Below are 19,637 nucleotides of genomic sequence, written 5' to 3'. Positions count from 1 at the left end.
GACTTATATGAACTAATGTGATATAAATGAAGTAGCCAAAAATCAGAAAACAATATGCTTGATTGCTATAAAAATGTAAATAGGTAGAACCCCCAAAATGAAATGGAAGACACATGCAATAATTACCAGGTGTGATTTTGAAGAAGAGATGAGAAAATATACCCACCTCCCTTCTTTGTAGGTGGTAGGGTGATGTATAGGTGTAGAATCTACACTGTAGAAGACTGAATATACAGACTCAGATACAGACTCAGATAATATTTTGGACATTTTTGCTGATGTCTTCGTCCTGTCCCCGTCCCCCCCCTAGTTTTCTTGAACAAAAAGGTGACTTTCTGTGTAGGTCAGGTGGGAGGGAGTTATTTGGAAATGAAAATTATGGCTAAAAAAAAGAATAAAATTAAAACAAAAAATAATTTTATGGTAAGAAATCACTGGAGATCAGCTGGTGCCACTGGTATCCTCACAAAGAACTAGAGGAAGGCTTCTAACGTAGTGGATGAATCCCCTGTACATGAGTTTTTGGAAGGACAGAAACAAGGGCCAAAGAGGCTAAGAAGGAATGAGTGGGTTGCTATCTATCCTACTGGAAGTAAGGCCCACAATGACAAAATCACAGATCTATCAAGATACTGACATAAGAAAAAGGACAGAAAATTCCCCTAGTCCCATCCCGATTAACATTAGCCTCCTGGAGAAAGTCCCCCGGCCTTTTGTTATCTAACCCAAAAGAGGATCCATGTAGTTATAGGAGTTTCCAGACATGAAGGAAGAGTGTGAGCCATGGCCTGGACAGTAAGGGTAAAATGTTGGGGGAAATTTCAGACTTTGTAGTCTTCATAAATTTCACTATCTCGATGGCCACTTATTCTGCCTGGTTAGATATTCTAAAAGGTTAACCTAGGAATAAATATTTGTAGCTTGTTTTGTAGTGTTGAGGGCTTTCATCTGCTTTGTAAATAATCCAGGTAAAGAAGCAGAGTAGAGGAGTACAAAGAGCACAGAATATGGAGTTAGGAGACTTGACTCTTCCACTTACTATCTGTGTGACTGTGACCAAGTTACTTATCCTCAGATCACAGCCTCTATTTCATGAAATGTAAAATGGGGGTGATAACACCTAAACTTCCTACCTCATAGGGTTATTGTGAGGAAAGCAAATAAATTTTTATCTTATTATTTGTTTTTGTTATTATTACTTGTAGTGTTTCTTTCCATTGGTAAAACTAAGGCGTTTGAAATAGATTAAATCAGAGACTTGATTCGTATTTACATTTTGAGCACCTGAATTGAATGACTTGGGAAACGTTTAATTTTCAGGAGCCTGTCAAGAAAATTACTACTCAAGCTCTTAAGGCTAGTAAATAGATATTAAGTATTGATCATCAAAATATAGATTTTTCTTTTCCATTTTTGAAGCTGGAGTTGGTTTTGTCTTGAGTTGTTGATAACAACACACACCTTCTCTTTAGTTAGGAAGAGTTTTGAGGAAAAGTTTTGAAGAAAACTGAACATATATTTATAAAAAGTAGGATAGGAGGTTATTCTAAAAATACAGCAGGGAGGATTTTGAGAAGAAAAGAGAAGCCAATGCAGTTAAGAAAAGATTCATTTAGCAGGATAAAAAGGATGAATGATGGAAATGGTTTCTGAAGGGACTTATGTGGTATTTTCAGGGCCATTGGTTTGTTTCTTCAAAAGAAATGGTGAGGTCTTCCTTTTTTATATACAGAAATTATTTAACTTGTCCTACCTTTAAGTTGTTCAATTGACATACCTTCTATTAATGCTTTTATGGAATTAGTTTCTTCCAGCAAATAGCAGCAAATAATGTTAGGGGTTGAATAACTCTTTGAAAGTAAAATGTGTTAAAATGCACTAAAAGCTCATAGTTTTCAAGGTTAATTGCTTTTCAAGCCTGATTTGTTCTCCTGTAATCAACCAATCAGTGAATATTTCTTAAGAACCCTTTAGGTGTCTGGCATCGTGCTAGGTGAGGGGGCTACAGATACAAAAATGGAAACTCTCTCCTCAAAGAGAACTTACATTGTAACAGGAGAGACAACAAGTACACATATAAGTATATACCAAATAAATGTAAAGGGAATAAATACGAACAAATAAAAGTAGTTTTGGAGGGAGGGCACTAGCAATTACTTCAACTGCATCTTGAAGGAAGAGAAGGATTCTGTGGATCAGAGATAAAGAGAGAGTGCATTGGAATGGTCAATGCCAAGGTGCAGAAGTGGCAAATGGAGGAACTGAGAGGTCATTTTGTCAGGTTTATGGAAAGAGGAGTGATGTATAATGCAGCTAGAAAGATAGGTTGGGGCCAAGTTGTGAAGAGAGATTTTAAAAAGAGAGGAATTTATATTTGAGTCTAGAGGAAATAGGAAGCCATTGGAGTTTATTGAATAGGGGAATAGAATGATCAGATATGCACTTTTTAAAAAATCACTGGTAGCTATGGAGGGTCGGGAGGATGGACTGAAGTGGAAAGAGACCATGAGGCCAATTAAAAAGTTATTTGAGTGGTGGCTATGTGAATAAGAAGGGGACAAATGCAAGAGGTGTTGTGAAGGTAGAAAGGGCAGGATTTGACAACCAATTGAATACGTGCACTAAAGTAATGAGAAGTTGAAGATAATGTCAAGCTTACAAACATGAGAGATTCAAGGATGGTGGTTCCTGACAGAAATAAGGAAGTTTTGAAGAGGAGCAGATTTGAGGGGAAGGATGAATTCTGTTTAGGCCTTATTGAGTCTGAGATGCCCCTGGAACATCCAGTATGAAATGAGCAATTGGTGATGCAGGGCTGAAGCTCAGAGGAGGTTGGGGCTGGATATATATACATCTGGAAGACATCTTCACAGAGATGATAAATAAATCCATGGGGCCACCAGATGAGAGAGTATTAGGAGAAAGAAGAGAAGAGGGCCAAGTACAGAGCTTTGAGAAACATCATCTGTTGGGGAATATGATACAGATGATGGTCCAGCAAAGTACAATGAGAAGGGGTAGTTTGGGTACTAGGAGAAGCAGGAGAAAGTTATGTCATGAAAATCTAGAGACTAGGAAGTAAGAAAAGAGGCATTTGTATCACACTTACCAGGCACTGTGCTAAGCACTTTTTTATCACAGGTGTCTCATTTGATCTTCATGATAGACCTGAGAGGTAGGTGCTATTCTTATCCTCATTTTACGGTTGAGGAAACTGAGGCAAAGAAAAGGTTATGTGAGTTGGACAGGACACGTAGTTAGAAAGTATTTGAGGCCAGATTTCAACTTGGGTCTTCCTGACTCCAAGGCCCCAGTGTGGTTCTAATCCACTGAACCACCAGCTGGGCTAGAGTATTCAGGGGGAGGGAATGGTTAACAGTGTCAAATACAGATTAAGAAGAATGAGGACTGAGAAAAGACCATCAAATTGACAATTAAGAGCTAATTGGTAATTTTAGAGAGAGCAGTTTCATTTGAAAGTTACACTGGAGAGAATTAAGAGACTGAGAAGAAAGAAGTGGAGGCAACAAAAATATAGACAATTTTTTCCCTAGGAGTTTGGTTGAGAAAGAACAGTAGCTGGACGAGATGGTAGGGTCTGCAGAAGGTTTTTTAAGGATGGAGGAGACTTGGGTATGTTTGAAGGCAATATAGAAGGAATCAGTAGCAAGGGAGAGGTTGAAGATTTGGGGGGGAGTGATTGAGGTTGCCATTTCCTAGAAGACAGGAAGCTATGAGATCAAACGAACATTTAGCTAAGTTGTCCTTGGCAAGCAGGGCCACTTAGTGTATGAGATTGGGGAAGAGGACGAAAGAAGGGGTTTGGAGATGAAGAGAAGGGGTAAGAGGGAGTTCATGGAGAGTGGTCTTAGTTTTCTGAGTATCACAGTAACTAAATAGTGGTCTTAATTTTCTCGTTTAAGCAATTTTTTCAGCTGAGAAAACTAGGATAGGGAGATCAGTGGAATGCTTGAGGAGAGAAGAGGAGGTTAGTAGTAAGTATCTCTGGGGAATGAGAGAGAACTAATTGAGAAGGAAATAAGCGTAAGTACCAATTCTGTTCCTAGGATCTTAGTAAGTACTTTACAAATATTAGCACATTTGATGCTCACATCACTGAGAGGTAGGTGCTATTAAGATTCCCACTTTAAAGGTTAGGGAACCGAGACAGACAGATGTTAAGTGAGTTGCTCAGGGTCTCACAGTTAGTGTCTTGAGCTGCTTTTGAATTCAGGTCTCCCTGACTCCCTGACTCAAAGCCCACATAGCTTTGAGTGTGCTGTACCTATGGGCACCACCCTAGCTGAATAAAAAAGATCACCTTGCTGCAATGAGCCTTGTTGAGAATGGATGACTCTAAGAATAGACCATAAGAATTATAGCCTTCCCCTGTAGGAAACCCTGCATGCTAACAAAACAGTTATAAATGACTCTTACCTTGTATAAATGCTGGTTTGTTTTTTTTGGTCACTTTTAGGAACTAAGAGAAATACATAACAAGCAACAGCTCCAAAAACAAAAGAATTTAGAGGCGGAAAGGTTGAAACAGAAAGAAAAAGAGAGGAAAACAATAGAATTAGAAAAGCAAAAAGAGGAAACCCAAAGGTAAGTTTCTTCTGTTTATTGTGGGCAGTAGTGAAAGGGACTTAATACATTCATTCTTTCTCACCCAGATTTCTCCAAATAGTTCCAGTATTTAAAAAAAAAAGGAAGCCACCTGCTTTAGCTTCTCTGTGAATAAAAGTCTTTGCATGCCCAAATAGCCCACATAGCTTTGAGTTGGTTCCCAGAACTCTCTAGTCCCACTGCTGTGTCGTTGTTGGAATGATAGAAGGGAATGAGAACGGTTGGTTTGCTCCTTTGCATGTGGAGAACCAAAATACGTTTCCAGTTCACAGCTTTTTAATAACAGCGACAATCAGGAGAGCCAAGCCCCCGACAATCAGGAGAGCCAAGCCCGAATCAAAGTGCTGTGATGTGCTTCTCCTCAGTGTTTCTCCAGCAGAACTCACACAGTGTTTTATTCTATCCCTTCTTTTCTTTTTCTTCCTATAGCAAATACAGACTTGAACATGAAAAGAGAAAAATGGCCACCGCTGCTTAGAGTACAAATTACACCCACCCACTTTTTGGCATGTTTATTTTTGTTTGAGTACACTACACAGCCAAGCAAAAGAACTTATTATCCTTTTAAGTGTAGGGAAATCTCAATCAAGTTCATTTTGAACCTTTGAACCTGAAGGAATGCTTAAGGAAAGGCAGCTTGATGGGATTAATCAATCAATTAACATTTATTAAGCACCTACTATATATCAGACACTTTATTTAGCCCTGGGTTCATGCACTGATCAACTCTAAGGTCTCTTCTGACTCTTTTGGATTTCAGTTAGGCACTGGAATGAGAAAAAAAGATTCAAACATTTAGATTAGCTGGTTAGAACAAAAGACGAAGATTGAAGAGATTTCCATTGATCTCCTTGTATTTCAAGAACATAGATTTTTATTAATTCTTATTTCTTATTAATTCTTTTTAACCCAATAAGTCTGAAGTGCGCCCTAAACTTAATATTTCCAAAACCAAACTTTTCTTGTCTCTCGAATCCCCTCTTACTGCCTTTCCTGTTTCTGCTAATGGTATGCATAACCATCCTCTCAGTCATACCTGAGTCTTTCTTTTCCATATGTCTGGCTAATTGCCAGTCATTATCATTTGTTAGAAGGGATTCTTGCTCTTTTGTGGGTAAGTGATCATCTGTGATTTGCTTTGGTAAGTGAGATAGTATATGCGAAGTGCTTTGTAAACCTTCGAATGTTTTATAAATATTATTGTTATTAATATAATGCACTGAGCATAATTAGCGTTCTTGCTTTGGTGGTCAGTGCCATGAACTGGTAGAGGAAACATTTTTGCACTTTTACATGGTAGAGATGGGAGGAGAAGGCTCTGATTTCTTTGCTCTAATTTCTGATGAAGAGATAACTGTTTTACTCAAGACCAACCCCTTGTACATGTAGTTTTTATCCCATTTTCTCCCATTTTTTCTCAGTTAACTGCCCCCTAAATCATCCTGCTCCTCTTTTACTTGTCCTCTGGCTCCATACCTCCTGCCTCCAAAAATGCCTGGATCTCCCCCATTTAAAAAACAAAATAAAACAAAAAAACTTCATTAACACTACCATCTTTCTCCAGCTACCATCTTATATCAGCCAAACTCCTAGAAAAAGATATCTTGAAAAAGATAACTCTCCAAAATTAACAATGATCTGTTTTCCAGATCTGATGGCCTTTTCTCAATCCTCCTCATTCTTGACCTGTCTGCTTCAATGTCTCTTTGACATAGTTGACCACACTCTCTTCCTGGATGCTGTCTGACCACTGAGTTTTCATGACCTGCTCACTCTTAACTATCCTACCACTTGTTGGATTGGTCCCTCTTGATCTTGTTTGATGGTTCATCATCCATATCATGGCCCCTCATTGTAGGTGTTTACCAAGTTTCTGTCCTGGGTCATCTATTCTCTCTGTGTATTTTCTCACTCTATGATCTTATCAGCTCCTTTTGGTTTAATTTAATGGTCTCTATGGAGGTGACTCATGTGTGTATACATATATGTATATAAATATGTACCTATGTGTATAACATTCACATTAATACACACACATACATATACACATATTCAGCCCCATTCTCTCTTGTGATGCCTTCTCACGTATTTCCAACTACCTATTAGATGTTTTGAACTGGATGTCCCAGTGCCATTTCAAACTCAATAGGACTAATGCTATATGTATTATCTTTCCCTTCAAACTTCTCTATTCCTATCAAGAGTTTCCTTTTAGTCACCCAGGTTTGCAACTTTGGTACAATTCTTCATCCTTCACTCTCCCTCACTGTGTATGTTAAGTTTAAGATGTCTGAGGGACATCTAGATGTCGAGTGGACAGCTGGAGATGTAAGCCTTGAGACTGGACTGGATAAATATATCTGAGAATCGTCTGCATAGATGATAATTGACTCTGTGGGAGCTGGTGAGATCATCAAGCAGAGACAGAGAGAGAGACAGAGACAGAGAGAGAGAGAGAGAGAGAGAGAGAGAGAGAGGAGAGAGAGAGAGAGCGCAAGAGAGCGAGAGTCCAAGACGGTGTTTTCAGGGAATTTTGAGAGTTTGCAGATGTGTTCTGGATTAAGCTAAAGCAAAAGGGGTTAAGAAGACTTGGTCAGACAGGTAGGAGGAGAACCATGAGAGAGCCATGTCATAAAAACCTAGAGATAAGAGGGTATTAAGGAGAAATGGGTGATCTACGATGTCAGAAAGGTCCAAAAGAAAGAAGCCTGAGAAAAGGCAAGTAAGAGATTATTGGTAACTTTAGAGAGAGTAGTTTCAGTTAAAGGATGAGGTCAGAATGTAGATTGGAGAGACTTATGAAGACTCAGAGAAAAAGAAGTAGAGGCACCAATTAGAGACAGCATTCGTATGAAATTTCATCATAAAAAGGAGAACTATAGGGTGATAGTGTGAATGGAGGAATCAAGGGGGGGTTTTCTTGATGATGGGGGAAACATGGGTGTGTACATAGACAGTAGGGAAGCAGCCAGTAGACAGAGAGTAGAGATGACAGAGAAAGGCAGTCTGTGGGAGGAGATCATTTGTGTGTAGAGGGGCTTTCCTTGACAAGGAGAAAAACAACCTCTTCGTTTGAAATGGGAGTGAAGGAGGAAATGTTGGTGGAAGGGTGATACAAAGTGAGGAGGAGGTGAAAAGAGGGACATTTTGGTGAATGCCTTAAGGTTTTTTTTTTAATTGACATTTGAGAAAGACAGAAGAGTTTCCTTAGGGTATCTAAATGACCTTAGAAGGTCAGCTACCAGAATGTTGATTGGGTAATAAATATATATTATATTGAATGAACTTTAAAGAAGGAGAGCTAACTGAGTGATGATGGTGGAAGGAGAACCTAGCAGTGTCAGTGAGGAGCAAAGAGTATTCCAGTTCCCCAGTCATGACCAATGAATTAGGAATTTCAATCCATCTTTCACTTAGCTTCCCAAATGCTTTTCCTGAAGTACAGTTCTAACCATATAACCATATCTGTTTCTCAGTAAACTTGTGACTACCTATTGCCTTTAGGATAAACTGCTGTTTAGTTTTCAAGTTGCTTCATAAGCTGACCCCATCCTACCTTTTGAACTTAGAATACTCCCTTTCCCATATTCTTCAGTCCAGCCAAACTAGCCTTTTCTCTGTGCCTCACACACACAGCACTCAACATGCATATCTCCTGTCTCTAGTCTTTGCACCAGGTGTCCTGAATGCCTGGAATGCCCTCTCTCCTCACCTCCATCTGTTAGAATGCCTTGTTTCCTTCAAAGCACAACTCCATGCCACTTTTTATGTGAAATGTGTCTTGATTCCTTTCAGCTATTAGGGCCCTCCACCCCCAGCCCCCCCCCAAATTCCTCTTGTATTTATATGTGCCAGTTGATATACGTGTCATCTTCTTGAGAGCAGATGGTGTTTAATTTTTGTCTTTTTGTCCCCAGAGCTTGGCCCAAAGAAGGTTTTTAACCTCTTTGGTTGATTGATATATTGCCTAGTTCTTCATTTTTCTTTTACCTATCATACAAATGAAGTTTTACACTTAAAAAGTTCCTACACTTAACTTAAAAACTTAAAAAAAATTTACTTTGAAAAAAGATTTCATATATTATTGAGTTCTTTAATTCCATTTATATACTGTACTTAGTATAGAAAGGGTTAAGCTTTCTCTCCTGCAAGTTATATTTGAGGTGAGAAGTTAACAAAGGGAACCAGTGCATAAAGACCATAATATGTATTATTACAAGGCCACGTATTGTATACCATGCTCATTATTTACTAAATTCCAATGAGGGCAATTAAAATAAATTATGTAATAGATTGGAAATTATGCCATTTTGTAGGTTAATACCACAATTTAAATTTGCTACTTTTCAAACATATTCAGAATTAGGCTATTATATTTTGGTTCTCCTTATGGTAATTTTTTTTCAGCAATTCAAGTATAGTAAATGCTAAGGGAGAAGCTATAGAGGGACTAGAGTATGTTTAATCGTTTAGGGAATAAGTTATGGAACGGTTTTCTTTTTATTGCACACATATGGTAGTTTTCTCACACAGTAAGAAATTTATGATGTGGGAGAAAAATAAGTTCAGATCTAAGTTTCAGTAACCATCTTGATTTTCTACTCCCCGAAGTTAACTGAGTGAGGATACTTTGTATATGTAAGTCAGTTGGAAAAGAAAATGCTAATCAAATTCAATAAAACTACTAGTTAATAGCATCTGGTAACCAACTGATAGTTTTCAAAATAAACATCTTGCTGATTTGGTTTTGTTGCTCAGACTGGTGTGTGTGTGTGTGTGTGTGTGTGTGTGTGTGTGTGTGTGTGTGTTTATAGATGCAGTTCAAGACCCCTGAAGACATGTGTTTGCCTGAGTGAAAAATTCAGTTGTCTGCTCATTGACTTGTTAAAGCAAAATTATATTTATAATTATATTTGTAATAAAAATTACAAAAATTATGTGCATACAAATTTTACAATTAAATACCACATTGTGAAATATATTTTTCTCTCAGTCATTAGAATGCCTCTCTAGGTTAGTTGGTTTGTCCTTATTTGTAAAAAATAAGGAAATTGGACAAGTTCTCTAATTATCAGGTGCTCCAGGGGAATATAAAACAATGTCAGTAGAAATATAATCCAAAGGCCTTGTATCTGTGCCTTTGTATTTCTCAAGAAATAACTTATTGGGGCCAGCTAGGTGGTACAGTGGTTGTATCTTTGGCTTTGGAGTCAGGAGGACCTGAGTTCAAATTTGGCCTCAGACACTTGACGCTTACTAGCTGTGTGACCCTGAGCAAGTTACTTAACCCCAACTGCCTCACCAAAAATCAGATTAAACAAACAAACAAACAAACTAATAAATCGAAATCTTGTTGTTATTGAATGTGCCATTGGCCAAGCTTTAATTTGAGAACTATCAGTAATAATAATAGCTATAACTTATATTGTACTTTAAGGTTTATAAAACCCATTATGTCATCTCATTTGATCTCTGAGGTAGGTACTGTTGGTTTGATTCCATTTTTTTTTGAGGAAGAAACTGAGGCTCAAAGAAATTAAGATAAATTTTTGCTCATGTTAAATGTCAGAGGTAGTATTGGAGCTGAGTTCTCTCCTTTGATACCAAATCCAGAATTTTGTCAGTCCCCACACTACCTCTTATTAAGTGAGGCTCATTTAATTTCTGATTTTAAAAAATAATTATTGGCAGACGTTCACAAGATAAGCAGTGGCTTGACCGAGTTCAACAGGATGAAGACTATCAACGGCCAAAAAAACTCCATGATGAAGAGAAGCTAAGGGAAGAACCGGTCAAGAAAAAAGATGGTGAGGAAAAAGGCAAACAGGAAATGAAAGATAAGCTGAATAAGCTTTTTCAACAACACCAGGAACCAGCTAAGCCCACTCTTCAGACACCCAGCTCATCTACAGGTATGGGAGGAAAGAGTGTAGATGAAATAGTTTCAGAAAAGTATACCCTTTCTTGACCCAGTAAGGATTATTTCATTAATCATAATCAGACTCTTATCTGGTACACATACAGAAAAAAGCTTTAATCTTTTCATTGAGCCACACAACTGCTATAACTGAAAGGCTGTAATTTGGAATAGGTAAGTGCATGTCATCATCTTCTCACTTAAAGTCATTATCTTAATAGGCTCAAACTATTTCTTTTAAAAAAAATGCTTTATGGTTTCTTTTGGGAAAAAAAGTCACTGTCATTTCCCAATACCCACTCTACTACATAGTACCTTCCCTCTTAAAAAAGCAAGTATAGTTAAGCAAATTGAAACGACACACAAACCCTTTTCCCACGTCTGTAAAGTGTCAAACAGCTCTAGCTATGAAAAGGGGTTAACAAAAGTGGTAGGAAACATTATCACACCAATCACCCCTCACTTTGTCTCTGTTTTCTATGAAGCATCTTAATGTTCTGCTGCTGTTTCAGGATATAACTTTCTCTAGGAATTGTACAACTCTTTCAGCAGCAGGAAATGCAATTTTTTTCCATACACATAAAATTTGTGACATTCAGTACATCTGGTCTCAAAATGATTTATGGGCTGCACCATTTGAAAAGTCTGCTGGCTTCTTTGGCCTTCGTAGAATCTTACTAATTTGGAGGTGGCATTGGGGGGGGGCAGGAGAGATTTTTTGAAAAGAAAGGCAAAAGAAAGACCCATCCTTTAAGAAATAAACAATGGTTAGTGGCACTGTGCCCTCAATATCAGTTGTTTTATAAAGGTTGGTTAAATTGAAATAGTAATTGAGAATTAAATTGAAATAGCCTTGGTAAGGACTTATCAGTTGTATAAGATTGGACTGAGCCTCTGTATCATCTGAAGAATTTTTTTAAGAGATGGTATAACCTTGTGTAGTTTTCAATTTGTTACTTGCCCTTGAAAAAAAATCATGTTTTCCCTTTGTCATTTGTAAAGAATTTTGATTTTTATCATTGTTATCATTCAGTTTCCTGGGGGACAAGAAACCACTTAACTTTGTTGTGCCCTTGTTTCTTTAGTTGTAAAAATTTGCCTTTGTGTAACAAGAAAATGCTCCTAAATGTGTAACACAGTACCAAACCCAGTAGAAATTAATACCATCTTCTACCTACCAAAGAAATGTAAGAAAGATGAATGTGGGTTGTAGCACTTGAGCTATGGGGAGTTCAAATGAATCATTAGAGAAAGAATTTGGTGGTGTTCTTTTTCATTAAGTTATTTTTGTTTTCAGACAAGGTAGACTTACTTTTACCCCTGAGGGAGTTAGAGAATGGCTGACCTCAATAATCTGATATTTGTGATATCAGTACTTTTATAGTGGAAATATGTGTTGCATTGAAGCTTATTATTTCCACATTTTTTATAAATGTGAAAATTTTCGCACCCCATCAATAGATTCTCTCCTTGGCTGAATTAAGTTTCTGTTTACAGCCTGACAATTTCATTCCATTCAACATTTGCAGAAAATGTTTGCAGAGTATGAAAGCCCAAACCAAAATTTAGTGGGAAGGAATTGAAGGCAAGGTGAACCCACTGTCAATATTTAGATAATGAAAGTGCTTTGCAAATTTGAAAGCACTATAAAAAGGTGACCTCTGACTCTTTTTCTTCCTCCTATTTCCTTCTTCCTTTTCTTCTTCCTTTTCCTCTTTTTCTTTTCTCCCAAAGAGGAAGCAGGGAGTTTTTTTGTATGCAAAAACTGGAACTTAACTAACTGCTTAATGTGTCTAAAATGCTCATGGCAGAGTTTGATCTACCTTGTCATTTAATATGTATCTTATACATTTCCCAAGTCAGCTTTGATGTTTCAGGAATATTAATGGAGATCCAAGAGAAGATTTTGACTATTACATCCTTTGCTTTTTGTTGTTTTTCATTAGTGAATGTAGTTGTTTTGTTTTGGTTTTTTTGTCTCCTTTACGTCATCTTTATAAACAGAAAAAGGCCCACTTGCTATTTCTACTCAAGAGGACGTAAAGGTAGTGTATTACCGGGCACTGTACCCTTTTGAATCAAGAAGCCATGATGAAATCACCATCCAGCCTGGGGACATAGTCATGGTAAGAAAGAATTTAAGAAGAGTTTGTTTTTGTTGATAACATCATCTACTTTGTAGTTTCCTTCACAGTCATTTGTACATATGAACAGGTCTTTAAAGTATTCTTCTTTAAATCCAGGGTTCACTGGATCGATAATAAGTTTTCAAATTTGAAAAGCATGTTTTGTTTTTCTGTTCCATGTCCTACTAGAATAAAGTATGACATTCTGAAAATCTAGTCTTAATGTCACTTTAAAATAGAGTCCCTGTGTAGAAAATGCTACCTATAAATATCTAAATAATTGGTAATACCCAAGTCTTTCTGGATTAATTTTGTGCTCTGAGAAGTTTTCAGAGAAGTCCTTTTAAATGAAATACAAATACTCCAGCACATGCTCATAGTTGCTAGTTGTAGCTTTGGTAGGTGTGGTTAAAACTCCTCATTGCTTATTTTTGAAGCTGCAAAGTCCACTGGGAATTTGACTTATGTAAGATATGTTGAGTTAAGTATATTTAACTTGCATTGTAGCACCCTGCTTAAAACATTACCCAAAAAGCAATTTGGAATTTTTCTTCTGTCCTTCTTTAGTTTCTTTAAACTTAAAATTTCCAGTCATAAAGTTCTGATGGGAAGAAATATGCACACTAGACTTTGAAATTCAAGTAACTAAATAAAACAATGGGGTGTTACCAAATGCTTTTTTAAAGAATATAAAACCAGCAATTCCAAAAACTGTAAACTACCATAGGAGTGTTCACAAAACAAAAGCAGTTAGCATTTTTTCTGTTAGCTTTACTTTATGTCCAATTTGCCTTTTGAAATACCACCCTTTCCCACCTTCACCATATTAAAGTTAGGTATAAGGAAAATGCATGCAAATTTTTGTATTCAAAGTATATACACACTCAGAATAAACCCATCTTCCTAAATATGTTATATTCTTAGGAGGAAGGGTGTTATTTAAGTCCTATGTACTGTCATTTACATACAGCCGCAGACTTGTTTGTATACTCATATTGCCTCTCTATCTGCAATAAAGAATAAGTACCTTATGTTGTTCTTTTGTGGAAGAAATAAATAGGGGAAGAATGCTTACGGAATATGTGAGAAAACAGAAAATCCAGTTTTCCATTTCCTTTCCCTTGTTTTCTGTTTTATTCTGGCTGTTTTATTTCCAGTTCATTTAGTCTCATAATAGGGATATCAGAGTGCCCCAACAAGTTCCAGATCCTTAAATCAAAGAAACAAATAAAACACAGTCTTCCCCATGTCAGTGTCACTTACACTTCCCTCAAGTTCAGGTGTAGAGCTATTCTCGTGTATATGGGTGTAAGGCAAGAGCAGATAGCATTTGTGAAAGGCTTATCAGGTACCATGCCTGCCCCTCTGGATTCTTCATGTTTGACAATTTCCCAAACTTAGTTAATTCAAGTTGTTTTGGATCTAAAATATGATATCTTTTAAAGCACATTAATAAGTAAATTAGAAAACCATTACACAGTAGCTAAAGCCTAAAACTATAAGAGATTTTATTTGAGCAACAAGATGGATACTAAAATGCTAATCTGCATTTTCCTTATTGGAGTTCTTATATCTCGTAGCCTCTTGAAAACAACCTTTTGAATAACCCTTGAATTTAATCATGATGGGTTAAAAACTAGTCCTTTTGTGAAGTTCCTTTTCATTTGACGTAACAGAAAATATTCAGCCATCCAAATGTTGTAAAAGTTGCTAAACATTTCTTATTGTTCATGCCTTACAGAGCAGGATTTATCCTTTTGATTTCAATTAAAATTGAAAAGCTTTTGCATGAAACAAAATCAATACCTTTAAAATTAGATGCAGGAACAATAGATTGGGGGGGAAATCTTTGCCAGAGACTTCTCTGATATACACAAATATTTAATAACTTCTAATAACTGATACAAATACTTAAAACATTCAGTAATAAATAAGAATATTTTAAGAGCGCAAGAAACATTCAGTAGTAGTCAAAGAAATGAATAGGCAGTTTTAAAAAGAGGAAATAGAAGGGGTAGGGAGCATGGTACAGAGGGGGGTAGCAGTGTGGTAGATTGGTAAAAGTAAAGGATTGGGGGGTCAGTGATTGTTATTGTTATTCAGTCATTGCAGTCACATCTGACTCTTTGTGACCCCATTTGGGGTTTTCTTGGCAGAGTACCAGAGTGGTTTGTGATTTCCTTCTCAAGCTCATTTTATAGATGGGGAAACTGAGGCAAATAGGATTAAATTACTTGCCTAGGATCACACAGTGGCGGAGGTTGGATTTGAACTCACAAAGATGAGTCTTCCTGACTCCAGGCTGGGCACTCGATCCACTGTACTGCATAGCTTCCCAGAGGATCAGAGGACCTGGATTCAAATTGCAGCTCTGCTATTTACTATCGTGTGACCTTGGGCAAGTAATTTCACTTCTTAGAAACTCAGTTTCCTCATCTGTAAAATGTGGGGGTTGGACTCAGAGACCTCTGACCATCCTTTCCAGTTCTAAATCCATGATACTATGAGAAAGAGTGCTTCAAATCACTAACTATACAAAAAGTTCAAATTAAAACAATTCTGAGGTTTAACTTCACACTACTACCCATCAAGTTGTAGAGATAGTGAAAGACAAAAATAATGTTGGAGTGACTATGGAAAGATAGGCATGCCAATATGCACTGTTGGTAGATCTGCGAATTGGTCCACCCTTTCCGAAAAACAATTTATAAATATACTATAAATACCTGTAAGCTATGCAAAACACCTGAGATCAAAGACAAAAGGAAATTCCCATACTTACAAAAATATTTATGGCAAAGTTTTTTATTGTAGCAAAGAGCTAGAAATGAAGTGGTTGTCCATAGATTAAGTAGTGGCTCAACAAAATGTCATATGTGAATGTAATGGAATATTAATACATCATAAGAAATGATGAATGGAGCAGCTAGGTGGCTCAGTGGATAGAGCACCGGCCCTGAAGTCAGGAGGACCTGAGTTTAAATCTGGCCTCAGACCAAACACTTGACACTTACTAGCTGTGTAACCCTGAGCAAGTCACTTAACCCCAATTGCATTAAAAAAAAAAAAGAAAGAAATGATGAATATGAAGAACAGAGTGCTATAGTGGCAGAGTCAGCAGACCCGAGTTCAAATTCTCTCTCTGACACTACCTACATGATATTGGGACAGTTATTTGATCTCTCTGGGCTCCATTTCCTCATCTTTAAAAGAAGGGAGTGGGGCTAAATGATCCCCAGGGTCCCTTCCACCTCTAAATCTGTGACCTTGTGCAGTTCTATTTGTGATAAAAAGCTGTTTCTTTTTCTAGGGGATACTTAGGCCTACCGTTGGAGTCCTTGTAAATGGTCTTCACTTCTTGAATTAAGCAGGAAAGCAGCAAACTTTCTTATCTGTAAAGTCTGAAGCATAACTTAATTTATGTTGTACTTTAAAGCATTCTTTTTTTGTTTGTTTGTTTGTTTGTGGTTAGGCCAAGGGGGTTAAGTGACTTGCCCAGGGTCACACAGCTAGTAAGTGTTATGTGTCTGAGGATGGATTTGAACTCAGGTCCTCCTGAATCCAGGGTCAGTCCTCTATCCTCTGTGCCACCTCAATGCCCCGAAAGCATTCTTTAAAAAAAATCCACACCAAATATACATAAGGAATGTATAGTCCTTTATAATTCCTCTTGGTGTTCAACAGTTGCCCAGCTTATGCTATTTCAAGTTTCTACCTCTAATTTTTTATTTTTTTCAATCATGAAAAAAGTCCCAGACTGACATTAAATCTTGGCCCCCTCCCCTGTAAATTAACTGGCCATTTAACTACCAGCTTCATTAGATTCAGTTTAACAACAAACATGATGATAAGCATAGTTTAAATATACTGGTAAAAATAAAAGATTTCATAAAACATATTGTAATATTGCCTTACTTTCAAATCTTTGCTTTCCTGGTGGAGGTTAAAGGGGAATGGGTAAGTGCTGTCAGGAAGTCTGTATTTTCTTAAATGTATTTTTATCCCTTTAATTCTGTGTCCAAAACATATTTTTGTCTGTCTTGGAAACAAAAATATGTTCCTGAGTTTGTCTTTCAAGTTGTGAATTTAAAAAAAGATGCAAATTCATTGCGTTTTTTTGGTAATCTTTTTTTTTGTCTGGGTACAAAACAAATTTATTTAAAAAGAAAAGCTGTATGTAATATTCACAGTTTCATGTACAATCCTATTTTTTCCCTTTCTACAACATATATGGAAATGCTCATTTATTTGATATTAAGTATAGAATAAAAAAATCTTTTAAAAAAAGAGATCATTAATAGCTTTAATTTCATTAAGTGATGAGGATGAAAGCCAGATTGCAATGATTAAAGAGTACATGAGAGGAGAGGAAGTAGAAGTAGTGAATGTAGTTTTTGGTTTTTTTTTTCTCCCAGGAATTTGGTTGAGAAAGAGAGGAAATATGTGGGATAATAGCTTGAGGAGATGGTAAGGTCTACTAAGGTAGTAGGGAAAATGGTGAGGAGGTCATGATTGAGATTGCTACCTGCTGAAGAAGTGATGAGATCAAGGGCATATGTAGAGAGAGATTGGCCTCCATAAGGAGAAGAGTTACCTCATAGGTCACAGGGGTCAGTGGAGGAAAGAGTGGTTCAGAATGATATCATGGGCTTTGAAGATGAAGAGTAGAGAAGAAAGAATTTACATCAAATGTCCTCAATATTCAGTGATTCTGATCAACTTTTACCAAAGGAGGAAAAAAAAACCCCAAACCCTTTCTGTTGCTATTTCCTATATGCTCATCCCCATGCACAATTCAGATATATCCCTCCTGCAAAGCTGAAGTCCTGGATTCACCCACCATCTTCCTTTTTCATTCACACTGCTACATTTTTAAATACCACTGAAGGAATTTGTGCAACCATGCCAATTGAATCCACTACAAATTCGTATTAAATAATAGCCATTGAGCCTTTTTATTCCTTCTTGATTTGTTCTCCCGCTTCCCTTAGCAATTGTTCTGACCCTTCTCTTTTCCTTCTCCTAGTCCCCTTCTCATTCTCACTCTCCTTTGCCATTCTTAATAGAAAAATCAAAGCTATCAGTCTAAAGGGGCAGCGAGGTGGCAGATTGCAAGGCCTGGAGTCAGGTAGACCTGTGGTGAAATCCGGCCTCACACTTACCTACTGTGTGACCCCGGGCAAGTCACTTAACTCTGTTTGCCTCAGTTTCCTCATCTGTAAAATGATCCAAAGAACAAAATGGCAAACCATTCCAGTATCTTTGCCAAGAAAACCGCAAACGGAGGTCATGAAGAGTAGGACACAACTGAAACGACTGAAAACCAAAAAATTCATCTAAAGGGCCTTCATCTCATTTGCTTTATACCTTGAAACACCTCAGTATCTTTACCTGCTCTCTCCTCCTTTACTGCTGATGCCCTTCTCCTCCAGGAGCTTACCTCATTTACCATTCTTGCCTTTTCTCACCTTTCATCTTTCTTGACCTCCCTGTAGTTTTTGACGTATTAATCATATTCTCTTCCTCATTGTTCTCCACTCTTGGCTTCCCTAGCACTACTCTCTCCTGGTCCTCCTACTTGACTGATGCTTCTCCTTAGTCCCCTTTGCTATACTCAGTTCTGGACTTTCTTCTTTAGACGCTCTTCCGCTTGTTGACCTCACTAGTACCTGTTCAGTTATTACCTATATACAGGTGACTGCCTTATCTCTATGTCTAGCTCTGATCTATCTCCTAAAGTCCAGTTTCATGTCACTGATTGCCTTCTAGCCATTTTTTCTTAGATGATATCTCAAATTTAACGTGTATGAAACTGAACCTATTATCTTCTCCACTGAACCCACTCCTCCAAACTCTTCCCTGCTTTTTTTGGAGAGCTCCGCCATATTTTATGGTCACTCAGGTTTTTTGACCTTGAGGTTATTATCCTCTTCCTTTTCTCTCTCCTCCCAAATCCAGTCAGTTACCATATTATGTTCATTCTGCCTCAGTAATACTTCTTTTTTTTTTGATAATTTATTTATTTTTAGTTTTCAACATTCACTTCCATAAGATTTTGAGTTTTAAATTTTCTCCCCCTCCCACTCTTCTCTCCGCCCCCACCCCAAGGCGGTGTGCAATTTGATATAGGCTCTACTCACACATTCATATTAAGCATGTTTTCCCATTAGTCATAATGTAAAGAACAATTAGAACCAATGGGAGTAACCACAAGAATGAAGCAATAAAACAAAAAGGAAAAGGAGAGCAAATGGTATGCTTCCAACCTCTGTAATATTTCTTGCTTCTATTCCCCTTTTTCCATCAAGAGTCTCCATTCTAGTTCAGTCTCTTATCACCTCTCACCTGTGGTATTGTAATAGCTAGCTTACTAATTTGTCTGCCAATTTTCAATCTCTCCCCTCTCCAATTTCATCTTTTTTTAAAAAATAATTGATTTATTTATTTTTAGTTTTCAATATTCACTTCCATAAGATTATGAGTTTTAAATTTTCTCCTCCTCCCCAAGATGGCATGCAGTCTGATATAGGTTCTTCTTATACATTCATGTTAAGCATATTTTCCCATTAGTCATAATGTAAAGAAGGATTGGAACTGATGGGAGGGACCACGAAAATGAAGCAATAAAACAAAACATCAAAAGAAAAGGAGAGCGAATAGGATGCTACCATATGCATTCAGACTCCATAGTTCTTTCTCTGGATGTGGATAGCATTTTCCATCTGAGTCTTCAGGGGTTGTCGTACATTCTTGCATTGCTGAGAAGAGCCAAGCCTATGAAAGTCAGTCATCACACAATGTGGCTGTTATTGTGTATAATGTTCTCTTGGTTCTGCTCATTTCACTCAGCATCAGTTCATAGAAGTCTTTCCAGGTTTTTCTGAAGTTTTCCTGCTCATCATTTCTTATAGCACAATAGTATTCCATTACGTTCATATACCACAACTTGTTCAGCCATTCTCCACTTG

General features: G+C 37.3%; 1 protein-coding gene across 4 annotated transcripts in view; it reads left to right on the top strand.

The window, feature by feature from the left end:
* Window positions 1–19,637, top strand: part of ITSN1 (intersectin 1) — a 279,339-nt gene that overhangs the window by 141,352 nt on the left and 118,350 nt on the right. For all 4 annotated transcript variants that reach the window (XM_020995909.2, XM_078146543.1, XM_020995907.2 and 1 more), the window contains 3 exons: window positions 4,478–4,605; window positions 10,318–10,538; window positions 12,548–12,669. In XM_020995909.2, coding sequence (XP_020851568.1) covers window positions 4,478–4,605; window positions 10,318–10,538; window positions 12,548–12,669 — 471 coding nt within the window. The remainder of the gene's footprint in view (window positions 1–4,477; window positions 4,606–10,317; window positions 10,539–12,547; window positions 12,670–19,637) is intronic.

Source organism: Phascolarctos cinereus, unplaced genomic scaffold (genome assembly GCF_003287225.1).
Source record: "Phascolarctos cinereus isolate Bilbo 61053 unplaced genomic scaffold, phaCin_HiC Scaffold_726;HRSCAF=1367, whole genome shotgun sequence".
NCBI classification, from domain to species: Eukaryota; Metazoa; Chordata; class Mammalia; order Diprotodontia; family Phascolarctidae; genus Phascolarctos; species Phascolarctos cinereus.
The sequence above is the reverse complement of the archived record's forward strand: the minus strand, read 5'-3'. Positions and strand labels throughout refer to the sequence as shown.